Here is a 26,855-nt window from a genome sequence, read left to right as displayed (position 1 = left end):
GCATTCGAAAGGGGAGGCAAAGAAAATACACACTGTTGATTATTATATTTTTTAAAGTCATGTTATTGTTCTAAAAAGCCTTTCAAATATGTCAATGATGTCATTCATTAGCACAATGCTTGCGTGTTATGGGCAACTTGTTTCACATTCTCCTCCGAGCCGGCTTGTAATAAACCTGGGAGCGTCTCCCTTTCTTAACACATCTCAGTTCGGTTTTGTTTCCACGTCATTTGCAATTCTCACCACACAACAACGACCCAACCTGTAAGAAACGAAAAGGACATAAGTACTCGTTCATTCAACTTTAGATCTAAAATCCATATTGAACTTGCATAAACTACAATAAAATCTGTGAATCTTCCTCGACAAGCAGGTGAAAGAGATAAATTTAGCCGTCTAGCTCCATAGACCCCCATTCAATCTCGATCACAAGGAAATTGAGTGAATTCACATAGGAATAGGCCTACCGTGCTGGTTATTCTATATGTCTAAAGAGACAAGAACCAGTGTGTATGATCTGAGTGAAGGTATATATGTCCAATAAGTGTAATAAGTGTATGGATTCAATATGCCTCCCTGCATAGGAGTATATTATATTTTATGTTGTATATATATATTATGTTTATGTTGTCCATCCAGAGCACGGTGTCCAGGTTCTGAATTTCCCCCAGGGGTCAAGCCAGGGGTGGGTAAACTGCGGCCCAAGCACTTGAATCCGGCCCACCGAGCATTTCATTTTGTTATTAGGCTGCTCGCTATTTTTTTTCCTGCGACAGAGACAACATTGGTTAGCTTTACTGCAACCTGCTTTTCACTCTTCCTAGAGAACGTTTACATGTCAATGTCAAAACATCATGTTACATAGAGATGATAGGTCTACTGTTTGTTATCTCCTTTTCAGCAGCTCTAACTTGAATGTTATGCTAGGCTACTCCATTTTATTGGGAACGCGTCTGAGAGCGGCAGGTTTCAGCTGGCATGTCATTATTGATAATTGATATCTCCTTTTTATAAGAAACTTGAAAGAAAAAGAAAGAAAAGACAGAAAGAAAGAATGAAGCCAATAGTAGTTCCCACTACTGACCATTTATAAACGGTGAGAGGGCACAGCCATAGTACAGCACTATAGCGGGAGAATTGAATTAGAAGATCATTGAGAACTAAACGTAAATTGTTCTTAAAGCAACAATGCACGATTTATACATTAATTACAAATTCAGTTAAATAGTCCACATTTTGAAACAAAATTACTTTTGACACTAAATGATAGGCTATAATTATTTATGTGTGTGTGTGCGTGTTGTTGTGGGGTGGAGAGGTGGGGGTGCGTGTTGTTGTGGGGGGTGCAGCCCGCCTGCCAATTTTCAAAACCCAATGTGGCCCTTGAGCCAAAAAGTTTGTCCACCCCTGGGTTAAGCAGTAGGTGTATTTGCTGACAAGATGACCCTTGCAAAATATTTGATTTAAGTTCTTCCGAGTAATCGGATGTCAGAGTTGCATGTGTGTGTGGGTGGGTGAGTGTGTGGTTTGTTGGTTGTGTAGGGGTGATAGAATGCAAAACCGAATTTACCACTTGACATAGTTGAGTAACGGCAGTTCAGTATGTAAAATAAACTTACAGGGAACTTCAGTTGGCTAGATGATCCAAGACGGCCGTATTTGCAGATAATCATTTGTTTGGCATGTCAATGCTTCGCTTTTGTTAAAGTTAGCAAGAAAAAGACACTGTACATAAAAAAGCTAAAAAAGCCTTTATTGCTTTATTGTGATCCCAAAACACACGAAATGTGTAAGCTATTGGACGTTGGCAAGTTAGCAAGCTAACTACACTCCACTGTTTTAAATGGACACGTCTTGTGTAATCTAAACATCTTTATGATAAACTAAGACTAGCAGTGCATTCCAAATAAAACTGTTTCAGCAATCGAGTTCCCTGTGAATTGTACACCCTGTGCAGTGGGTAGGGAGTAGGGAATACCGTGGAAGGACCTTTGGGATCGGAAGGCAACCTTAGCTAATATGCCCACAGCAAAATAATTGGTAGATTATAATTGCCACACCCCTGGGCGCAAGGTTTAATAAAAATGGGGCGCATGGTAAAAAATCCTCACTTTATTGAGTGTAAAATAAGAATAAGCCTTGCATTGCGCTTTGCGCCACCGGTTGCACAATAATGCCCATAGTCACATATTAAAGCATTAACATCTTTGAATGTTAAGATGTAACAAGAGAGAACGGACAAGGCAAGGTTCAGGCATTGCCAAAGTCCTTTTAGGCAAGTCCTTCCAATCGGTGGCCATATCGCAGTGCATCTATTTCGGGCAGAACTGCACGTGCGCAAGGCTTCACTCAAGGATACTCTCCCAAGCAGCAGACTGGATGTGCAATGTATGCCGTGTCAATGTGTGCAGATACTAATACATGCAAACTTTTAATTTAAATGATTAATTATAAGAATTAAAAAAGTTGTCATAGAAACAGACACAACATTTTCCACCAGGACCCCCATACAAAACATTAGGAATTCCAATGATTTTAAACTTCAAACAAGTGTCCACCCACCAGGAGGAAGACGTTTGCCAGTGACGCATGGCCAGACTCTTTGCACGAAGAGAAGCGAAGTCACGAGACTGGTTTACAAGGCCATTGGAGGACATGAACATTCTCACAACAGCCCCTTTCAAATTACTCCCTACATAAAGGCATAATGCCTCTTCAGTCTTAAAATAGTAATGAAATCAAAAACAAGAATATAACATATAAACAGATAAGTGACCTAAAATAAAGAATGTTTTAATGGTTATTTACAATAAGCTACCCCTGCCCTGCCTAAAGACTAGGTAAAACATAATGACAGTGTTGCTGTTTATAAGATAAGGTTTATAAGATTTACATTTGTCTATCCTCTGTAAATGTCATGCTGAGGTGAGTTTAAAAGGTGTCACCTTTACGCTGCTCAGAACCTATTCTATCAATAGTCTTTGTGATGAAATCAAACTCCCAATAGACTTGCTTAAAATTGTGTTTGAAAACAAATTAGTTGAATATAATAATGTGTAGGTTTATTGTAATAGGCTGTGGTATAATTAATGTATGTCACAATTTATTAATTATTTTCCAAAAAAATCATCTTTAAGGGGTTATTTTTCATGTCCCGGAGCCCTCTAGCATTTGGGCAAATAGCATTGTACAATACCACTTGCAGAAAATGGCAGTGATGTGTGACTGTGCACTACTTAACACCGCCCTCTAGTGGGAGGGAGACCATGTTACAAGGACAGCATTTTTAAAGGGTAAACCAGAGGCTAGCTCCACAGTTTGTTTATTAACCTTTCATGTGTTTCACGTTTCACAGAACTTTTGCATTTGGAAATTATCTGACTACAGAGGCCAGAGAGAAACACCAGGTTCCCTCTACACAACAAGCTATAGACCCTTTCAACAATAAAAACAAAAACAATGCTTGAACGTTCTATTTGGGCCCCAATCTACTTCCTCTGCATTAAGATAACATATGGAATGTTAAAAAGGAAGCCTTGTGGGGCCAACTATGATGCTGATAATGGAACTCTCTTGAAAGGGTCTATTCTGTTCTTCCAGCTAAACACAAGTGGGTGTGTGTGTGTAGAAGGGTAAAGGTGCGTCTAGATGAGGGCCAACATGTGACCGTGCAAATATGTGCCTTGACTCACTTGCAAACTCTGTCTTTAGCTGCTCAGTTGGCCTGTAGGTGACCACTGGTGACCAATAGAAATAAAACAATAATAATAATAAGAAGAAGCGCTTAATATAATAATATTATAAGAAGCGGTTAAAGAACTAAATGTATGTTGAACAGGAATGTCTTTAGACCCCTCTTAAACGACCCAAAACTATCACAGAAACGGAGAGCACTGGGCAACTCATTCCACTAACATGGAACCACTGAGGAAAAGTGTCTTGAATTAGACCTAGCGTTTATGACTGGTCGACACAACAGACGCTCATCAGAAGACCACAGTGGGCGGTTGGGGATGTACGTTTTGATTATTGAATTAAAATAACTAGGAGCAGATCCAGTCAGTGTCCTATAGGCTAAAGTGAGAGATTAAATTTAATTCTGGCTACTATAGGGAACCAATAGAGAGTAACTAGGAGAGGAGTTACATGTGTCCTCTTTGGCTGATTGAAGACCAGGCGTGCTCCAGCATTCTGAATCAACTGTAATGATCTTATTACACAAGCGGGTAAGCCAGCTAATAGTGAATTACAATAGTCCAGCTTGGAGATGACCATGGTCTGAACATAAAGTGGTGTGGAATCTTATGTCAGATAAGGTCTGATCTTCCCAATGTTGTAAAGCATAAACCAACATGATTTTGCAATACAGTGAGTCAAGTTGAGTCAAGCTGGATGTTAATCTGTTGGGGAATAGCTGCAATAATTATATAGTAAGTGATGGAAATTCAGGTTTTTTGTCAGGGAAAAGTCATGGAATTTAACATTTGACTTAGAGTAGGAACCTTGTAAAGAATATCTGGGTTCATTGAATTCAACAATTTTAGAACCTTATATAGTTGCAGAACAGAATCTTTTGTTAGAATGTTTAAAACTCCCCTGCTGAAGAGTTAAATAGCTTTGTTCTATAACAGAGCAAAGAAATAAGATCTCCTCTTTATGTTGGGTCGTCAGGTTAATACTTTATTCATATGATTGTAGCATGGAGACAGAGAAAGAGATAGGGAGAGACAGAGAACGAGAGATAAAGAGGAGAAAAACCAATGAGAGGAGTAATATTAAAAAAATAAAGTTGTGGACTTGTTTGGGTGTTTTGTGGCTACAAGCCTTTGCATTAAATAATAACACAAAGTCATCAAAAACACATACTTTTTAAAGCCCTACAGTGCAGGCTTCTAAAACTATGGCACAGTATCACATTAACATGTATACGAAACTTGACAACTTAGCCACATTCATCTAACTAAAGTCAATCTCTTTGCGTGTTCAGAGTGTCAGCACTCTTGTTTGATACCTCAAGTTACCCCAACTCTGCAGGCAATCATGTTCAGTGGGGCCATACATAAATATCATTACCAGAACAAGACGTAAAAAGAATCAGTAAAGCACAGACTACCATATCACAAAATCCCGTCTGAACTTTTTGAACTGGCAGGTTCTCTGTTCTCTGTCAGATACTTGTGAATGTAACATGGCAAAAAATATGGTATGGGAATGATTTCAGAATAAATTGTAAAACTGATTTTTTTTTTTGGCCAAACAAATGGATTCATGATACATATCTCTGTATTTTCCTGTAGTTTATTTTTGTTTTGTTGTTTGTTTATCTCATTAGAGTAAAGGGATTGAGGGAGGTAGGGAAGGCCTTTTCAAAGCAACGCAAAACAAATAAGGACCTACCAAAAACAGGGCAAACCCCAAAGGGATATGGTGATTGTTTTGGTTTTTCTTTTATTCTCCACTGACTCACTCACTCACTCACTCACACACACACACACACACACACACACTCACTCACTCACTCACTCACTCTCACACACACACACACACACACACAAAAGGCTTGTAACCACACCCAAGCAAACCCACGTCGGCCTCTACAATTGGTCAGGCTGTGCTTTGTACCCTCCGGAAACGAACAGTGTTGCGGTTTCATCGCTCGCTTTCAAACGCACTCACACTTCAAAGGCAAGCTGTAAAATGTTTTGGAAATGGCCAGGAGAGGGGGAAATGGGGTGAGGAGGGCAGTAGAGGTGCGGGAGGAGAGAGGGATGGAAGGAGGGAGGAAGGGAGGAAGAGGGGGCGGCCTAGAATTGGACAGCTTCCATACTGATTCAGGCAAAAAAAAGTGGCAGCTGTTCTTTTTTTTGGTATTTAGATTTAAAATATATAAAAAGTTGAGGGTGGGCGATAAAGGGATGTGGTGCAAAGTGATCAAGTGATAAAGAAAAAAAAGTAGTAGTTTGAAGTTTCAGGGGAAAAGAAGAGCTGAGACTGTGTTGACAATAGCAGAGGAGATGCTGTAGGCAAGTGCTGCTCATGCGTTGTGAATATTGAACCCAAGTTTCTTGTCATGTTGCTAAGACTACTGTAGATATACCAAGACTTCATAATGGTTCATTACATGTTATTTTTTTTTCAAGTCAGAAAACAGATTCTATTCCATCTACCATAGTGTTTTCTCTTATGATCTTCATCAACCTCAGGACTAAAATTACATTCATATTTATGTATACTCAAAAACCCTTTTCGCAGAATCCTTGTCCTTCTACCAAAAGGGGTTAAAAATTAAACAAAAACAAAACAAATTATCTGGTATAAAAATCACAGAGAGATATACATAACAGAAAAAAACTCCCAGCAGGCATCTAGGGGGAACTCCAGTACAATGGACTCTAAGCCCAACCCCTACTGAGACACTGTCAGGATCGACTGACGTCATCCCTGTTGTCCCCGCCATGGCGCAGCAGAGGGGAAGAGAGGAGCTGCTAATGGCTAACGGAAGCGCAGTCTGGGACATGGCAGAATTCTCTAGAACATCTCTGCCACTTACAGACTGGGTCAGGTTAGACTTAAAGGAGCTCTCCCTGTTAGCCCTCAAGAATAGAGGAAGGGGGGAGATCAGTCCATCTATTGTCACATTTTCCTTTTTTTTTTTTGGATTTCAGGAAAACTCTTATAATGACACCCATGGCAGGTACCTTTATCTGTCCATCTTTCTGACTGTCCCTTGCTTTCTCCCTCATTTCCTCTGCCTAAATGCTCTCAGACTCAGCCAAGTCAAAAAAGAGTGTGTCTTTGGTTGGACACCAGGGGGAGCAGGGGAACGGAAGGCCACTAACTATAAGGTCAATATTTGTGTAGGCTAATTATTTATGCCATTAAAATCCACAGAAATGAGATGAATAGTAAGAAGACTAGAAGTACCGGAACCAGGTAGTCTAACTGCTCTAACTCTTGGTTATTGGCCAGTTTGTATATAATACATGTTCAAGATAGTGAAGCCTGAAGCTGCATACTGTTTTCTTGTAACCTATAAGAGTAGGATGAAAGATTGATCCAGATTTTTGTGGTATGCTGAAAAAAGGCCTCAGTCAACATAGATTTGTGTCCCCTGGCCACCGAGGTTTTTGTTAGTGTTTTAGAGGCATCAGTTATTGACAATCAGGCACAGACTTACTTTCAGCCTTCAGTTACTCTGTAAAGCCTGACAGTGGAAGGGTACCATCTAATGTACACACTTAAAAAGACCTACGAGAGGCAAATCCATCTAGCATAGGAATGATATGACGTGCATACCTCAGATCTCTATGGAATGGATCAAGACCTACATAGCTGAGAATAGCCACATATGTTAATAGGCACACACATGCGCGTGCAAATCTATGCACACAGGCACACGCACGCACACAAACAAACACACACACATACATACGTACACTACACACACACCCTCTGGTACAACCACATCCACTCATCATAGTTTTGCTATCTGACCCTATTTATGCAGAATGACATAACCAGCTTATCCCTTTCCTTTCGTAATACATTTAGCCTGCATTTGAGGTGTTCATATCATTATCATCATTATTATTATTCATTATATCAATATTATTATAATTATTCGGCTACAGTGGGAAGCATACTGAACTAAACTGTCGCAAAACACACACCCTGTTAGCTGTTATATTCTTATTATATCATAGTTATTAACAGAAGGAGTCTGAGAAGACAAACAATCAAGCTCTACAGTTACTACAGAAAGATGTGACTAAAGGAGTGGTGTGCAGGAGGCACATCTGACCAGGAGGAGAGAGGATGGGAGGAAGAGCAAGACTTTCTGTCTTTCCCTTCTCATGCCTCCTCTTCAACTTTCACTGCCCTTCCAAAAGACCTATTCGTCCCTTTACCCCCTTTCTCTAAAATTTCCTACGTCTCATGACTACTTTTACAAAAAGAGAGGCAAGGACTGTCAAGTGCTGTTAGTTTTACCAAAGAGCAACAAAATAACAAAGCAAAAAACATAACAGTAAGTCCTCTGCCAAAAGGCTTGGTCTTCTGGTTTTATTTCTTTAAATATTCCTTTAGAGATGCAGACTCTAGAATGTTCTCCTATGGGTTGGCACTGTCCCTCTTTTTGCCGCTGCCGCTGCTGCCTCCATAGAGGCTGGGGTTCGCCATCAAGGTATGTGGCGCGATGCCCGCGTAAGGAGCAGTGGCCGCGGCATAGTTGAAGAGAGCAGGCAGAAAGGGCAGGGGCTCAGCCTTGTCCCCAGATGCCCCCATCATGTTCAAGGCCATCGGCAGGGTGGCTAGATTGTAGGGGTAGGCTAGCAGCTGCGGGGCACACAGTAGAGGGTATGGGTCGCGGTAGAAGGGCAGTTTGGCCAAATCTCCTGGAGCAACCATCTTGCCCAGTGACGCAAAGGGAAGGGGCCCGGCAGGGTAAGACATGAGAAAGTTGTCCTCTTGTTTTTTCCCAGTGCGAAAGCCTCCGGGCATAATCAAGGGCAAAGGGAAGTCCTGGATGGGGTAGCCTCTGTTCTCCCTTTGGGGCTCCCCAGGAATGCTGGAGGGAGTGCTTTCCCGCTTCTCCTCAGACACCCTGGGGAGCAGCAGAGCGTGGGCCGAGGGGCGCTCGCTGCCCCCCGCCGAACTTGTTGGCAATATGAGCCCCTGCCGGCCGAGCCGGCGGGACTGCTGCGCCTCCTGTTTCGCCCGAGCCAGATCTGCCGCGCTTGGGGAATGCCGGGGTGACTTTGAACGCCTATGCAAAGGGTGGCTTGTAGTGGTTTGAACGACGGAGCATTTTGGAGATGGCGCCGGGCTCACTGGCTCCTCTTTGGGCACCAGTAGAGTCATCTCCTGCTCCCTGTGCTGTTGTTCCATCTGGAAGTTGGACAGCCCAACAGTGTGTTTCACCCTTTCCCTCTCTCTCTCCCTTTCCCTCTCCTCTCTCTCCCTCTCCCTCTCTCTCTCCCGTTCCCTCTCCCACTTCCTCTCTCTCTCCCTCTCTCTCTCCCTCTCTCTCTCCCTCTCTCTCTCCCTGGCCAGGATGGTTGGCATGGTAAGGTCCTGTGCTTCGCTGTCGCAAGGACTGCAGGACAAGGCAGGGACCCTGAGATCCTGGGCCTCTTGTGCATTGTTAAAAAGCATAAGAGGTCCCCTTTTACCCTGTTTCTCTGAATCTAAGGAGCTCTCACGCTCTACATTTGCCAGCCTGCTGGGGTCTGTTGTCAGGTGTATGGCTAAAGCATTGTCAGCTTTTACCTGGGGTTTAGCTGGCATGACAGAATAGCAACTATTTGGCCTCTCTGTCAGTCTCTGTGCAGGACTGCGTATCCTCTGATCAAGAGCGTCCAGGCTTTTCTTTTCAGGTGTTCTGTAGTCTAAACACTCTGCTCCATTTAGGACCAAAACACTGTGCAGATTGGGTGATGACAAAAACCTATGGCCATCTGCTGCGGAGTTGGGGAGGCTGTCTGGGGTGGCTGGCTTTGTACATTGTGGAATCTGAGAGGGGCTTTGTACACTCTGCTGCGGGCTTTGTACTGTGGGACTTCTGTCGATGGTCACCGCCTCTGGGACATCAGAGGCCTCTGGCATTTGCTTCTCTACTTGGGCCTCACAAGGTTGGCTCAGACTAGACGACTTAACACATTCAGCGAACACCTGCTTCTGCTCTTGTGGTGTAGTTAATGTAGTGTAGTTAATGACTGGCGTTGCCTGCACATGGTCACTGTTGGTCTCTTGTGGCTCGCTCTGAGACCGATCTGCCAGTTTTGGGCTCACACTGAGCATGCTCAGTTGGGCCTCCGCTGCCATGGCTGGGCTGCTTAACTCATGCCTCCTGAGGTGGCGACTCAGTGCTGTGGCTGTCTTGCACACCTTGTTGCAATGCGAACAGATGTTCCTGGTGAAAGGTTTCCTGCCTACTCGAGTTGGACTATCCTTCTCTGTGATGTCTCTAGCCTGGTCACTGCTGGCATCTGTCTCCATTGCCTCATGCTTGTCTGCAGGGGGGCTCTTGAGACATGGTTTGGGGTGCTGGGTCTTCTGATGCTCCTCCAGCTTGGACTGGGAGGGAAATGAAGCCTGACACAGCATGCACACAAACTCCATCAAATGTGTCAGCTCGTGCTTGTCTCGCTTTCTCACGCTGGAGAACCACCGGCCACAAGTGCCACACTCTGCTGCCGTGCCTCCCACTGACCAGCTCCGGTCCTGTTTGTCAGTGGATGATGGCTTTGAGGTTTCCAGGAAGGGCTTTGAGTCGGAGGAAGGCAACTCGGGTGTTGGCAGGCTCTGTTCTTCCTCTACAGTGTCTTTATCCTCTTTCAAAGGACCAGGTGCGTCTCCATTGTTCACAACATCTTGTTGCATGATGTCGCTCTCCTCCTCCTCTGTCTTAAGTGCCTGGTCTTCCTCGTCCACCCCATCATCCTCTGGCTTTTCCAGCTCCTCCTCCTCCTCCTCTACTGGATTGTCTGTGTGGTTTGCGAGTCTCTCACCTCTCAGCGTCCGCCTCAGAGATCGCTTGTAGTGTAGCTTGCGCTGCCAGCTTTTCACCTTCTGCATGTGCGGGGCTTTGCGCTTGGGCTTGTAGGAGTAATAAGGTCTCCAGAGGTTGTCCTCTCCGTCCTGATCACTGTCCTCCTCTCGCACCTCCTGACGGAAGTAATACTCCCTCACCTTGGTCAGAGTCTTGGGGGTTTTCTTCCGAGGCTCCCCCTCCACCTCCTCCTTACTGGAGCTCCTATGGGGCCGGTGTTTGTGGCGGTGGTGATGAGTGTGCCGCAGCTCCCGCTGTTCCTCAGCTGCGGAGGCATCGCCCTTTTTGGCTTTGCTGGCTGAAAGGTCTTTATCCCTCATGAGGTCTGTCTCAGAGATGCTCCGTTTGACAATAGCCTCTTCCCCGATACGCACAGTGATCTGGCACAGCGGTCCCGTGCCCTTAGCTTCGGACGTGGCGCCGTGGCTGGATGGCTTACTTGAGTGAGAGTCACTTTTGCTGTGCGACTTGCGCGCCTTGTGATGAGCTTTCACTGTCCCTGTTTGTTTGCTCTCAGTGATGTCTGTGGGTTCTGAGGCATTGCCCATATCCCTGTGGGTGTCTGTGTACTCCTTTTGTGCGAGTTTCTTTGTTGACCGCTGAGTTCTTACCAGCGGCTGCCCACTAGGCAGTGGGGAGGTGGAGCTGTTTGGAGGGCTTTGTGCACTACCAGTTGAGATCTGATTACTGTGAACAATTACAGAAGATGAGACCGCTGTGCCATGCACGATGACGGACGGCTTACTGTGTCCATAGGTGATGACCGAAGAAGCAGCTGTGGTCGGACTGCAGTCCCCCTTGGGAGGCTTGGGAGACCTGCCATTGCCACCAGCCGGCCCCAGTTCGGACATATTTCCCTCTGTTCCGCTCACTGGCATGCCTGCCTGGGCAGCAGCCAGCTTGCCGACTTCATCCTGACCCAGACTCAAGCTGATGGGGAATGCATCTGGGTCAGCCTTCAGGCCCGTTGGGTGAGCATCAGCGAGGAGGGCCTGCAGTTCACCTTCACCCAGGTTGGTCGGCAGAGCACAGTCCAAAGACAGGGGATCTGGCAACAGACCGTCCACCATCGAGTGGCTGTAGGTCTTGTAGGGCCTTTTCTGGGAGCGCATGGGCAGCAGGCGGTACAGCTTGAGGCCGTTGACTTTCTGCTTATAGCCTCCATTTGCTGTTTTCTCGCTGGAGATGAGGCTGGGGCTGATGCCGTGTACGGCCTTCTGGTGGGTCTTGAGGTTGTAGTAAGTGGGGAAGGCCTCCCAGCAGAAGATGCACTGGTAGCGCCGCTCCCCTGTGTGCCAGATCTCGTGCTTGGTGCGGTATTCCGCCAGGGCAAAGACTTTGTCGCAGTAGTGGCAGGGGTACTTCCGGCGCCAGGAGTGGACGTTGGAGTGCCGCTTGAGGCTGGACAGGGTCATGTAGGAGCGCTCACACACAGTGCAAAAGTATATGATGTGACCGTCCACAATCTTGGCAAAGTGATCGTCCTCAGTGATCAGCCCCTCCTCATGAGGGAATGAGACTCGGTGGCGCCCCAGAAAGCCACGTCCTTTCTTCCGGCCAGCTCCGGTCATGTGACCTGGCTCAGCCGACTCGTCCACTCCCACCTCTTCTCCTGCCTCCCGCTCCCCTGCCTCCTCTCCCTCGTCCATGGGCTCCTGTTTGGGCTGGATGGGGAGAGCTGGCAAGGCCTGCTTGCACATGGCCTCGTGGGACTGTAGTCTTTTGTTATGGATGAAGGCTTTGCCACAGTGGCGGCAGCTGAGGGCTCGGCTGCCGCGATGCAGCCTCATGTGGACGGTGAGGGAGGAGGCGGTGCTGAAAAGGCGGTGGCACACCCCGCACAGAAGCTCCGGCTTCAGGATCTCCTGGGAGGCATCACCAGGCAGAGAGGGAGCAGCCGGTGCAGGGGGAGGAGGAGGGGGGCTGAGGGGAGGGGGAGAAGGAGAAGGAGGGGGGTCACCCGGGCAGGCAGCATTCAGCTCCCTCCGTGGGGTCTTTCCATCGGCTTGTTTGCCTTTGGAGCTGTGGTCCATCCTCCTCTCTGACTCCCTCGCCCCCTGGCCCTGGAAGGCCTTGGTGCTCAGTTTGAAAAGGATATGTGCTGTCTCTGTCGTTGAGTGCTCTGGGTTAGTGCCATGTGGGAGGCTCCCCCCGGAGGCGTCCCCTGAACAGCCCTCCGCTGCTCCAGCGGGGGGCCTCTGAAAATGGGGATCAGGACCAGCTGCAGGAAAGGGTGGTGTGGATTTAGAGTCCTTCCTGACTGATGCAGAGAGATCAATGAGAGAGGAAGAGGAGGAGAAAGAAGCAGAGGAGCGGGGAGCGGCTGGCAAGTTGTTGTGTTTTACTGGCGTACGGGGCAGCTGCTTGTCCGTGAGGGAATCCATTTTCCTCATGCCCTCTGCCAGGCTTGTGTCATGCCCCGTAACAGAGGTTGGGGAAAGAGGAATGGGGCAGTGGTTTTGTGCCATGGGGACTGGCAACCCAGCGCTGAGGGGAAAGCGGAGAGATATTTTTGTCGTTTGTCCGACATCTGCCCGGTTGCTCTCCTCCCCCATCCTATTCCCTTTCAGTTTTTTGCTTTTCATTTGCTCACGCTCCTCAATCCTCAATCTGAAAAGGCCAAAAGGCACCACCAGGCTGCAGTCAGATGCCTGGCAACTCTGGGGTCTCGCTGGGAGATGCGAGACACGTAATTGTGGTCCGGCAGGCCGTACAGCGCCCCAGACGGGAGGCAGGAGGGCACCACCACTCTCTCTGTCCCAGGAGTGGTGATGGATGAAAAGGAAGTATCCAAGGTAGTGCTGGTGCCAAGGGAAGATGATAGACGGTGGTGGTACAAGCGGCAGCTAGAATGCTCCGTTGGGCGTGGAAGTCTGTGTTGTCAGCGGCGACGAGTGTGACTTCAAATGGCAGGCTGAGGTCGTCCGAGTGCCCCTGATTCAGCTCAGAGAGAAGCCTGCTGGGATGATGGGGGTCCCATAGCTCCACCTGGGACACCATGGCCCTACCCCCAAACCTAAAAAGGATAAGAAGATAAAAGGATTAACGCGGGCGAAGAAAAACACAGAAACAGAAAGTGCTTCAAGGTCATATTAAGAAGGCATTTGAGCACAGTGACAGTGACTATGATCTAAATATGTTATGCTGGCAAAATTCTCTGCCCATAAAACAGGGCACAAGACCGTGCCGAAATAGACAGAGCAGAAAATGGGGGAAAGATCTATGCTAATCGCACACAGGCACTTGCTCAGTTGGGGCATTGGGTGAGGGGGCAGAGATAGGGGAAAGGAGCATGGTGTTTGCATTTTGGCATAGACAGGACTTGCATAAGGAATCTGAGAGGTGCGGAGCACTGCTCCAGTGTGATCACGAAAATCCGGAAGTAGAGACCTAGACATATAGGATCCGATTTGTAAACGAATCAACAAAACGGTTGTTTACTGTGGTGCGGTTTGGATTTTGGAATATTTGTATTTTTTGTATATATATTTGTTTGTATTTTTTAAGCTTGTTAGGAACCCACACGATAACCTTAGGTGTGCGTGTGTACATGTGTGTGGTAGGAGGAGGATTAGGTGTGTAGCATTTCTGTGTGTGTGTGTGTATGTGTGAAGGGGGGGTTGTTTTTCCATTCTGTGCATCCGGTCGTCTCTGTCGCAGTGAGGCCTGAGAGAATGAGCAATGGCGATTTCCATTACAACGTAGAGTGAAAATGCTGCGGACATTTGTGCAAGAATCCCTCGCTGCACGCACACGCCACTCTAAAGCCACCCCTATATAATGGCATCTTATTGTGATTTTTTCCCAAATATACCTATTTTTAAAACAGTCTAATCAGCCCAGGTTTATGGCACTAACGATGCAACCATAGAAAAAATTCCCCAGTCATGCTTTTCTGCCTGCATTTTCTGTCAGGCACAGAGGCAGGCAGGCAGGCAGGCAGGCCTCTGTAAAATTCCACAAGCGGCCCTGAACACACAGAAACTAGGTCAGCACTGTTATTGCAGAGGAGAGAGGAGGGAGAGAGAGAGAGAGAGAGGGAGAAGAGAGGGCAAGTGAGAGAGCGAACACGCAAGAGAGGGAAAGAAGCAGAGAGAGAGAGGGAGAGTGAAAAAGGGCGAGAGAGCAAGCCAGCCTCCAAACAGGAACACACAGACACACTGGCAGAACACACTCTCAAACATGCAAAGGTTTTTGCCTGTAAACAACCTCCTCAAGTCGACAGGTTACTAGGAACCTACTGATGCTGGGAAGCAAGCACTAAAGGCAGAAAAGGAAGCAGAGGGCACAACAGAGATAATCAGAGGCGTCTTTAACCCTTAAAGGAGTACCGTCACACCGGTGTGACGGGAATGTTGGGAAATGAACGTTCTAAAGAATATCTGGGTTCATTGAATTCAACATAGAATTTTAGAACCTTCAAATGTTGCGGAACTTAGAATGTTCAAAAACCTACACCTTTAAGGGTTAACAAGCCTGAAGAAGTAGGTCCATCTAAAAAATCCAGTCATTCGGTGTGTACAAAAAAAAAAACAAATCCACCAGATCCATCCAATCAGCAATGAGCTCTTATGTTGACAGTGACACGCTTCCATTTGGAGCCAAGGGAAACACACAGGAAGAAAAGAGGCTATTGACAAAGGTGCGGATATCCCAGACAAATTAGCAGGAAGTTCATGCTAATGAGAGGGCCGTCTGTGTGTGTGCCATGCTGCCCAAACATATGGCGAGATTTACACTGGCCCTGTCGTGCACCTGTTGTGATCTAAATGGCAGTCAGTCGGGGAGATAACCAGACACGACGAGGGCTAAAAATGTCACGATTTCATCTGGTGTTTGCGTCGCTGACGGGAGAATGCGTCTGCCACCCCCGCACTCATCTCCACGCCTCGTGTTTCTGTCTGTCTGTGTGTGTGTGTGTGTGTGTGCATGTGTGACGCATGCACTGCTTCTCTACAAACAGTTCTCCACACAACAGGCTGGCCAAGCGTGACAGAGGCTTCAACCCCCATCTCTCTGTGCCTCCCCCCCCACACACACACACAACCCTCCCACACACCCCTCAACCCCACCCGATACAGAAATGCTCCCCCCTTTCTCCCCTCAACTCTTCCACACACACACACCCATCTAAGCCTCAGCATGGCGAATCCCTAACTAACCCCCCCAACCCCCACCCACCCCCACACCCAAAAAATAACGAGGGCCAGTCCACATCCATCAGAGCTTTGGGGACTCCTGTAAAGTAAAATGAGGGGAAACGAGAATTTGGTGGTCTGCTTCTTGATGATTCACAGGCAAAGAGGAAGACAGCATTTAACAACAAATATCATAAATAAACAAATGAAACACATGCAGGGTGAGGTTTCGGAGCGATGCAAACAGATGCACAAGACCTTGTGATTTTAGGTGAGAGAAAGAGAATGGAAAGTTTAGTTTTTAAAAAAATTGCTGCTTCCCTCCTCAACAGCAGCAGCAACAACAACACACACGCACACACACAAAAACACATACACACAAAAAAAAAACACACATGGCTGGAATCCAACCAAAAACAGGGTCTCGTTCTCACACAGCGGTTGCACTTCACAACATACAATGTTCTGGTCGTTCCCCAGTGGTTTTGAGGTGAAACGAGAGAAGTGTGTGTGGGCACTCGCATGGGGTTAATGGGCTAAAGTTTCACGCTGCCCCAACAACAGGGCACCACCAGGGGTGCGGGTCTGGACGAAAGAGACGGAGAGGTGAGAGCCCCTGCCTGTTTCCATGTGGGCAGCCCAGGGGCGCCTGCCTTCAAGGCAAGGGGTTGGGCTCCACACACACACACACACACACAAAAAAAGGTGGGGATGGATGTGGGCTGGTCACTTATGAGAGGCCTGAACTCTACACAACCCCCCGGCCAGAGAACACGACTGAAGCAGGGGCCAGCCAGCTGAGATCAGCGCTGGGGACCTGGAAAAGGGGAGGGAGATGGATGAAGAGAGAGTTGGGCTTCAGGAAGATAGACAAGAGGACAGAGAGGAGGGGAGTTGGGTGGTTAAGGCTGGTTTGTTTGTGTGTGTGTGTGTGCGTGTCTGTCTGTATAGAGGGGAGGGTTTACGTCATGGTAACTTTAAACACAACTCCTCCATGTATGGATTTCATGGTTTCCTTGTCTCTTAGAACCTACGCAGCATATCTCTGTGACTTTTTCCTCTGGCAAAACTGTGGTACTGCTGCGATTTTACATGCCAGTCGGAGCTCCAGTAAGCCTCCCCCATGTCAAATGTGTTGCTTTCCATGGTCTGTTAGGTTTCAACCCAGCAAGTAATTCCCATAATTCTGTTGCTGTAATGGAATCATGGGAAGAGTCTGTGAGAGGGTAGAACACAGAAGAGGAGCGAAAAGAGGGGGGAGTATTCAGGGAAAGTGGGAATGGTATCCTGATGGTGACCCCGCTGGAAGTCATTTCCCCCCAAATCATTCCCAATGTGGCTTCGGCAACCTGGCCTAAGTACTGTGGTCTCGCTGGATGGCACAGAATGCAGTTAACTATTTCTTACATAAAAATTGGCCAGTACATCTGGTCAGACTTTTTTGCCATGCATCAACCGGAGCAGATGGCACATGGGGGGAAATGGCACAGGCTGGTGTGTCCTGTGTCGGCTACCCCTTGTGGGATACCAGTGGAGCACTTACAGGCAGAGTGAAACTACTTTGAGGAAAACGCACGGCTTTTCCCTCAACGACCAGCCTTGCCGTAACTTGACCTCTGACCCTTTCACTGGCAGGCATCATTTAGGCTGATTTTCTCTCGTGTCGAGAATGAGAGCTCACCACAGCAGGCGAGAGGAATGTTAGATTTGGTGAAGCGTGTTTTTTTTTCTTCTGAGAGACCTGATTATAGAACAGAGAAGCAGGAACGCAAGTGCAAGGGGCTAAGGAAATAGCAATAGGGCTGCGTGACGTCAGTATGCCTTCCAAGGTTTAGCAACAACACCTCCCCACTCCACTAACCCCCACCATCGCCACCACCTCCACCGAGCCCAACCAAAAGAAAAGCAAAACATATGAAGGATATTCCTAATGACGCAGCAGCCTCTGAAGAAACAGGATAAAAACCCGGAAAAAAGACCTCACTCTAAAGACTCTCGAGCTGCAACAAACAAGTATGTGCAGGTCTGATGTGCAACCTGCCACTGTCTTATTGTGATGATAAGTTGATTGAAATTGACCCGTTTGAGGCCGAGCAAAACCAACAACAAAAAAAAAGATTCCCCAAAATACAAAACCCACGTCATTTCTAATGTCTCTTATGACGTGCGCCACATCTCGATCCGGAGTGGCTCGGATCAGCGTGGAGGTGTCCGTATTTTTAAAAAAGAATGACAAAGAAGTTTCTGCGTATTTTGCCAGAATTACTGTGCGAGTCATCGGCCCTGAAAAAAGAACTGCGTGATTCGCCAGCGAGACAGGAGGATAAGGGAGACAGGCCCTCATTAGCACACACACGCACACACAGGCATATACACGCATAAGCTGATACACACACACACACACACACTCACATACATACACACATGCTAACAAAAACAACAACAGCAGCAGCAGTACTTCAGTGATAGGGTAAGCAAGAAACCTAGCAGGGAAAGAGAGAAGACAATCAAATCTGCTAACAGCTCCCTCTACTCACTCTCTTTCTCGGCTAGGCAAGCACACAACAAGACAACGTACCTCGAAAAACCTCCTGCTGCATCTCGGCTGCGATGTGTTCTCTCTCTCTCTCTCCCCCTCTCTCTCGCTCTCCCTCTCTCTCTTTCGCTCACTCGCTCACCCTTTTTCTGTGTGCGCCGGACTGCGTGTGTGTGTGTGTGTGAGAGAGAGAGAGCACAGGGAGAAATGCGCACACGCATACACACACACTCACACACACAGGCAAGCAGTGTGTAGAGACAGAGGGCAGGAACGACTCTCACACTCTGACTCTCTCTCCCTCTATCCCCCCTCCTCTTTCCCCTCTCTCTCTCTCTCTCTCTCTCTCGCGTTGCCTCTCTCGCCTGCTCTCGTCTCTCTCTCTCCCTCTATCGCCTGCTCCTGCTCTCTCCCTCTTTCTCACTTCAGTTTGCCGCTGACACATGATTCTGGGTGCTTTTTCTACTTTTTTCTGGCAAGTGAATTTTTTTTTATCAACGACCCCCCCTTGCCCCCACACACACACACACCACCACCCTCCCCAACTCTATTCTGATTCCAATCCTCTTTTTATTTGGAAGTATTGTTCTTCACAAACACACACACAGTCTGTCTCACACACAGACACACACATACACGCACACACTACTTTATATACACAAAGCCTGGCGATAGAGAAGGAAAGAGAGGGAGTAGGAGGGAGGGAGGGAGGGGGAGCGAGAGGACGCCATTTAAGCAGTTTGTTACGAGCACTGCCAGTCCCCAAAATGGCTGAAAACAAACAGGAGCTGTGCCAACATAAAAAAAGCTTGGGCACTGGGAGACACAGAAAGAGAGAGGAGATAAAGGCAGAGGGGAAGAGAGCGCAGGAGGGAGCGAACGAGCAAGAGAGAGAGAGACAGAGACAGACAGACAGAGTCCAGTGTGTGTGAGACTACCGACAGACAATACCAGGGTGGAAGCACTACACTTTAAATAAGTGAAGTTGAAAGGACTCGAGGACGAGATCAAAGCGGCTGAGAGAGAGAGAGAGGGCCAGGGACAACGAGGTTGGGGTCATGTCTCCAGCCTCTGACTCACACTATTGACTCGAGCCTGGCTGAGCCTCTGGATGGGACAGGTCAGCTATGGTATGGACCCTTTCAAGAGAGTTCCATTATCAGCATCATAGTTGGCCCCACAAGACTTCCGTTTTAACATTCCATATGTTATCTTAATGCAGAGGAAGTAGATTGGGGCCCAAATAGAACGTTCAAGCATTGTTTTTGTTTACCTTGTTGAAAGGGTCCATAGCCATGGATTCACAGGACCCTGCCTCTGGCCTTGTATGGTACTTACATGGTCCCCTTCAGCCTCTGATAGCCAAGCCTGGGCTAATGGAGCAGCCCTGCTGTCCTTTAGTGCCATGCCATGACTGGATGTGGCTCATGTGCATTCTTGGCTACAGACCGCAAAAACTGAAGAGGCACTACGAAGGAGAAGATGAGAAGGAGGGCAGCAAGAGAGAAAGAGGGGAGAGAGAGAGAGAGAGACAGAAAGAGACAGCGAGAGGAAGAGTGACCGTTGGAATATTCATAAGCCTTCTTTTTTTCTGTTCTCCATTCTTTGTGGCATTTTTGCCCCCCACCCCACCCCACCCTCAACCACCAGCACCCCCACCCATTTCACGTTCCTCTCCTGCTCTCTCTCTCTCTCTCTCTCTTTCTCTCACTCTCTCCGTCTTCCTCATTGTACACCAGCCCAGCAGACTTGTCTCCATGGGAACTGCGCCGGGATTGGGTGTTGTTCCTATGACCTCTCTGGCTTTTGGAGGAACTTTGTTGCTTTCCCCACTTTTCTTCCTCCCAGTGCACTCTTTCTCCAGAGGAGCGATGGAGTGTGTATGAGCATTAGTCCGTGATTGGACACTGACTGCATTAGTCGTCTAGCTTACACATGTTTGAATTATCCCATGGACGAAGCCAGCGACCAACTCTGTATTCCAGAGAAGTTTCAGCAACACACTCATGTACGCTCTTCCTAAAAAGATCACCACTATCCGCAATGGGGATTTAGTAATGGAAAACCATCTGCTGATCAGCAAATTATTCCCTCCAAATTTCAGTTGAGAATAATTTTCCCCCGGTCAGTAACAGACGTTACTCAAATGGTCATTATTATCCCTCCGCTCCACCCAGTTTGAAAAACGAGCGCCAGCATGAGACTTTCAGGTCAATTCCATCTTCCATCTTTTCAGTCAGTTTCTGTTTTACTGACCTTTTCTGTACAAAAACAAAGAAGAAAATGTTCTTCCATAGACGTGCATCAGCCTTCGGACACTTTTGCATACTACTGTTTTTTTTTTTCTTGTTTTTTTTTTCTGGAACATGACATCTGGGTCAGCGGACACTTAGTGAGGCAGTGGGCCGCAGACTCACCGCAGCGTGAAAGAGGAAAAGACATGCAGGGCTGGTCAGACCAGGCCTCCTGGTGAGTATCTGGGGAAACGAGTGGAGAGAGGAGGGAGAGGTGGTGGAGCTCAGGGGGTTTGGGGCGGGTGGGTGGGTGGTGGGGGATGGGGGGCACGTTAGGGAGTGAGAGCCCAGAGGGGCAGCGGCAAGCATGAAGGAGAAACAGGTACGGTTAACAGGGTTAACTAGACCATAACGCACCGACTGCTCCAGCACCCTCCCTCTGTGACGGACATGGCGAACATGGAGGCTGCTTCCGTGTGATAAGTCACAGGAGACCGTCGACCTGCACTACTAGTCCATTACTATCGTTAGACGACAGTTGCATGTGTGATGAAACCACCAGGGACCCGCAAATGGTGTTGGCTGGCTCTAGTGGTCAACTATGGTGGTGCTTGCAGTCACGTGAGAGGAGAACTCACACTGGGCCCTATAGTTGTAAGTAGAGAGAACAATTTGTATCATTGACATACACAAAAGCCAACGAGCGAAGCCATGTGACTCTCAATGTTTCCCCTTCACCCGCAAACAAACATATTCGACCATTCAGGATGTCGCTATGGCCTAGGCCCCAGAGAGAATACATTAGAGCATCAAATGACGGAAATGGGCAAAAGTGAAAAGAGGTCGGAGGTGATTCACGACCCCCATTGTGAAGAGGAGAGAGAGCCAAACACGCGCACGCTGGCCGGTATTATGTTGGACAGCTTGCGAAGGCGCACGGGGGGGGAATAAACATATTGTCAATGATGGCTGTTGGAGGGAGGGAGGGTTATGTTCATTAACGATTTGAGGTCCAAAGGGTAAAGTAACTCAGCAGAGAGGACTGGGCATGTCTGAGGATAGTTTTTTTCCCCAGAAAAAAAATCTCTGTCTCTGTCGTCCATAAAGGGAAGCCTGAAGAGTATTTTCTGCAAGGGGAAAAGGACGTGAGTGAAAGAGGAGGGAAGCGGAACAAGAACTGCCAGGAGAGAGAGAGAGAGAGAGGAGAGAGAGAGAGGGAGCAAGCATAGAACGGATCGGTGGAAAATCATCTGGGAGGGGTGCCTGATACGGGGGGTGGTGGCGATGATGGGGGATGTAGCAGGCGGAGGGGTGAGGCCGTGTGGGGGGGGCTAGTTTTTCCACTGCCAGGGAAAGAACGGCTAAATCAAATTAATTAGCTTCTTCATCTCCAGGCAGCTACTCAGGCATGCTGTACTGGTGAGCCAGAGAGAAAGAAGAGAATGCAGGGGGGCTCGGGGTGGAGGGAGGGGGTTGGAGTGAGGGTGGAGGCAGTGGTGAATGCCCTGTTGTGTATGTGCGCCATTCAGTGGAGCCGGGTGGTGGTGGTAGCAGCGGTGGAGTTGGGGAGGTGCATTTGCAGGCGGTGGTGGAGTTGGTGTCGGGGGCATAATTGTCTGATAAGAGGGAGGATTGTTTTTGCGGTATGGAACAGAGTCACAGTCACAGGCGTGTACGAGGGCCCGCGAAGGCCGCATGGCGTCCATGTATGAGCGTCTTTCGCTGTCTGCATGAGCGGGCACCGCGCGTTTCCTGTCCCTCCGCTGTCGTCATGGCTGCCATGGCTGCTGCTGCTGCTGCCGCCATCATAGTCGTCGTCGTCAACACCCCAGCCGTGCCTTTCCCATCCTGCTTCTTTAAATAGAACCCACTTCAAGGCAACGCACGAGGAGATGCATGAGCAAAAAATGGAATGAGCCAGAATAAGGAGAGGGAGAGAGAGAGAGAGAGAGAGAGAGAGAGAGATGGAACAAGGGATTCTAAAAGGGAGCCGCTGAAGATAAAATAGAGCAAGAGAAAGGTTGAGTGAGACATCTTAAAAGAGTCTTAAAATGAAATCACTTCTTTGCCAAGCAGAGAAAAATAGGCAAAAATATCCAATATTAACGTAACGTAACAGGGGAGTAAGGAAGAGAAAGACAAGCAGGCAGATGGTCAGAGACAGTGGCAGCAAGCCAGAAGGAGAAACAACCCAGGAGAAGGAAGAACTGAAAAGAAAGTACAGAAAGAGAGGGGGGCAGAAGAGTGTGTACAGGAAGGAGTCTATTCATCCAGCGTTTGGTATCCGAGTGTCTAATGAAGTAAAGAAGAGAGTGGCCAGCCTATGGCATGGACAGGTAAGATCCAGGGCCAAAATACTATCAGATGGTGGCTAAAAAGAAAGACAGAGAGAGAGAGAGACGAAAAAACAGACTTGGAGAGAGAATGGGACTCAGGAGTTTGGCCGAGAAGGGAGGGGAGGGAGGAAGAGAAAGGCCCTCCATGGCATTGACCAAGTCCAGACTTGGCGCTCTCCAAAGAGAGCAGAGATTAATACTAAGCCGATTGAAATGGGGAGGTGGAATCAAGTGCAATTAATTTAGCACCCTAGATTTTTTCCTTTTGAAAGAGACTCTGAACTATTCACCAAAGTAACATTATGGACTGGACAGTCTTCCTGTGTGCACAGCCTGATTGTGTGTGCATAGTATGTGTATTTCTCTGTACGTCCCAACTGCCAGTACACCTGTGTTTTTGTAAAAGTCATATAATACATTCTGAGTCATTCCCTCACATTTGAAGGAGAACTCCTATCTAAGAACAACTTAGGGTCTATTTTTGTGTAAACTGTCGTTAATCAGAGTAGTTTTGAGCAAAACTGGAATATGCATTTACAACAAGATAGCATATATGATAACCTTAGGGGCAAGATTGCTACATCAAAGTCCATTGACAGTAGTTTAAGTGCCATTCAGTAAACATAGACTTCTTCCTAGCAAGATGGCGATGATCGGAAGAAGAAATGACTAATTAATGTACTGACGGCACAAACAGTCCTTTACCCTTTCCGTACACTTACAAAGTTAAAATTACTTTGAAGAGAGGAGAAGCCTAGTGCTGGGTTGGGCTCCTCGAGGGCCCCTGACTCTTATGAGTTGAAATGCGTAGGTGTATCCATTAGAATAAAAGATTTTTAACTTATACTTCATCTGTGTGCCTCGGATTCTTTGACTGCCTCAGAGCCTACAATATCTTACATACAGGACAGTCACATTTTGCCTTATTAAAATTATTTTGGTTTATCTGTAAGGGCCCTCTCCACAGTATCACAGAAGTATAATGACATTTTTAGCCTTGTCAGTGGCCTAAAGTAATGATTTACTTTGACATTTGCCCCAAGGTTATCACTATATGCTATTTTATTGTATTCCAGTCTTGCTCAAGACTACTCCATTTAACATAGTTTTGGTCCCCAATGAAGGTTTACACTCATCATCCAACATGAGTTCTTAGACCAGAATTGTGATTTACGTACATGATAAATGAATGAGTCTTTTCATTAGTAAATTATGTCAGATTTTGCTAAGCAAGTGCATAAAACACTGTGTAGTCTAGCTAATTTTACTTCTTACATTGTTTTCATGTCTGTACAGGCATAATAACAAAATGGATTTAAAGATTTGAGATGGATTTCATTTAATCAAAAAACAAGACTTTAAAAAACAAAAGCTGAAGAATTCACACTCACAACTACAAAAACTGAATCAACTGATCAATAAATCTCCTGAGATGTGCAGGGATCCTGGGGGGGGGCTTGAGCGCCGTCCTGCTGCCGCTGCGGAGAACGGCAACATCATCAAAACAAACACCAGCGGGAACAGGACATTCCCTCCACTCCTTTCCCGGCCCTGCTGGGATTCCATTCGGCTGAAGGCCTCGTTTGTTTTCCAGCGATCGCTCTGAGCAAGAGTGCCTCTGCCCTCTCAACACCCGCCCTCCCCTCTATCATTCATTTACCTCTGAGATGGGTTTTCATTGAAAGCAGTTCGTTTTTTTTACACATAAATTAATTTCTTATGTTTTAATTATTCATGCCTCATCATGGGCTCTGTTGATTATGATATTTAAGATAGATCATATTAGGGTAAATAAACAAATTAGCAGTTTTACCATAATCTCTCCATTGCCCATTTTGCCCAATTCTTGATTGCTGTATGGGTAATAAAAGGCTTTGTTATAAGATGAACTGGAATGGAAAATAGCTCAATTTTATTTGTGGTTCTTTTCTTGTACTGTTAATGTAAATGGATGACACAAACTCGTGTGGCACTTGCATGTTCAGGCCAGAAAAACAAGAGTCAAGTGTGGCTCGAGCCCATCCGTCATCTCAAATAATGATTTTCCAATGGGATGTGACTAATACCATTATAACAGTCTCTAGATACCAAGGTCAATGCAGTTTCCCCAAGTGTTTGGATGTATGAAAGAGTACAAAGTTCAGAGGTCATAAATAGCCTGTCAACGGGACAGACACAGGAAGTGTCTGGGCACAGGGAGGGGTCATGGCCTACTGCCTGATGGTGAACAAAATACTTTGCCACTGAAATAGAACACAAGAGTTAAATTAAAACTAACAAACTCCTGTCACTAATGTTGTGCTGAGATAGCGCTTACATCTATGGTGTGCTGTTGCTTGCCAGGATCCTTGTCTGATCCCCCCCCACCCTCCTCAAGATCTCATCTTACATATTAAAGCACTGCATAGTGGCCTAAATGACGCAGGATATGCCTATTGACCATATTACACAAGCAACACAACCCACAACCATTTCATTCCTCTGTGGTACTTACCTTTCATTGAAAACGTCCTTTTCTTAGAAGGTATCCTGGTCCCCAGAACCAAAATGGAGCCACTCATGTCTCTCCTGCAGCGACGCAAGCTATGCAGCTGGCTTTCTCTCCGCTAGTCTCCCCCTCTTTATTTCGTGTTCGCTTGATTCTGTGCTTCATACCCCCCACCCACCCACAGCCCCCTTCCCTACGAGCCAGCTCACCGCCTGTCACACACAGGCAGGAAGACAACACCACCACCAAGAGCTCCCATGGTTAAATGAAGCCAACAGTTGCTGCCATATTAAAGCCCATACACACTGCACATTACAGCTACATTAGATGTACAAACATGTATGAATGCTCATTCACATGTGCACATTTAAAAAAAAAAAAAAAAAAAAAAAAAACACCTGTCAGTTGTCCCATAGCGCAGATCTAAAAAGGTGGTGTTCATACATCAGTGTGTAATTGTATTCATCTAACACACCTCATTCTTCATAACCCCTTTGATAGGTTTATGCATGGTTATGAGATCAGACACTAATGTAGTAATATCACTGTTTGTGTCAAATTATTTTGAAGTTGCAAGTGAAGGCCAGTTATAATAATCTTGCAAGGAATGAATTCAAATAACTGACCATCATGAGAAGAGAATTAAAATTCAAAGTCAGGCCTGAGTAAACTGATCAGTTCTATATATATATATATATATAAAAAAAGACACATTTAGGAAGGAATTAAGACCTAAATATATATTTCTCATCACACTTTCAAGTCAAGTCAAGATAACTTTATTTTTCCCGTTAGAGAAGTTAATCCCTTACTCATTTTATCGGGGCCTTTACTTTCATCCCAGCAGACTCTAGGTCATTCTGTTGAGCAAACTCTTTTACCACCAGGCATCTCTGAAACCACCTTGGTGTTAACCATTGTTGGTCTCACAGGGACAGTTTAACCACAAGACGGCGCACGAGAACATGAACTTGCGCCATTGCGAAAGTCAACTCGATGTGTGCAATACCATGAATTTCCACTGGGTGTAAGTAAGTGAACAGGCACAGACCATAGACACACTAGGGTCAGTTGACATGTTTACATGTTTCAATGAAGAAAACGCTGGCGCCAGATACAGCCAATGTCTAATTAAACTTGTATTGAAATTGTATTAATTACCAGATACACTTGCAAATGTGCCAGGAAGGGTAACTATGTACCATCAATTTATGTTTATTTTTTAAAATTAGTCAACCAAATAGAAAGTTAGGAGAACGTGAATCATTTTCATAAACTACAGCACTTATTCAGATTTAGATGACTTGTTGACGTTAGGTGGATGGACAGATTGTGAGACAAATACATATTTCAGGGGCACATAAAAGACAATGAGAGAAAATGCTGGTTTAGTAACTTTTATTAATACTATTACATTTTGTCTTATACATTTGCATGTGTGTTATGGCAAAAACGTAAACAAGGAACTACAGCATAAAGTGATGGAACCACGTCTACTTACACTCACGTAAACAAGGGGGATTATACGATGAACTACAGCATAAAGTGATGGAACCACGTCTACTTACATTGTA

At 46.5% G+C, this 26,855-nt stretch overlaps 1 protein-coding gene across 3 annotated transcripts; it reads right to left on the bottom strand.

Annotated features, from left to right (window-relative positions):
• Positions 1-4,659: 4,659 nt before the first annotated feature.
• On the bottom strand, positions 4,660-25,385 carry zbtb4 (zinc finger and BTB domain containing 4). Of its 3 annotated transcripts, none has more exons than XM_048236031.1 (2): positions 25,288-25,385; positions 4,660-13,565 (listed from the first exon to the last, which is right to left on the bottom strand). In XM_048236031.1, the coding sequence occupies exon 2, from the start codon at positions 13,132-13,134 to the stop codon at positions 8,110-8,112; it is 5,025 nt and encodes a 1,674-aa protein (XP_048091988.1). In that variant the 5' UTR covers positions 13,135-13,565; positions 25,288-25,385; the 3' UTR covers positions 4,660-8,109. The 3 variants fall into 3 exon arrangements, with proteins under 3 accessions (XP_048091988.1, XP_048091990.1, XP_048091987.1); XM_048236033.1 differs by lacking the exon at positions 25,288-25,385 and adding an exon at positions 19,497-19,673; XM_048236030.1 differs by lacking the exon at positions 25,288-25,385 and adding an exon at positions 18,266-18,540.
• Positions 25,386-26,855: the final 1,470 nt, after the last annotated feature.

This window comes from Alosa alosa, chromosome 24 (assembly GCF_017589495.1).
Source record: "Alosa alosa isolate M-15738 ecotype Scorff River chromosome 24, AALO_Geno_1.1, whole genome shotgun sequence".
NCBI lineage: Eukaryota > Metazoa > Chordata > Actinopteri > Clupeiformes > Clupeidae > Alosa > Alosa alosa.
The sequence above is the reverse complement of the archived record's forward strand: the minus strand, read 5'-3'. Positions and strand labels throughout refer to the sequence as shown.

What these genes read in the sequence shown, in the direction of transcription:
- zbtb4 (XM_048236031.1), bottom strand. Translation starts at nt 13,134, where the DNA reads ATGAAAAGCAAAAAACTGAAAGGGAATAGGATGGGGGAGGAGAGCAAC.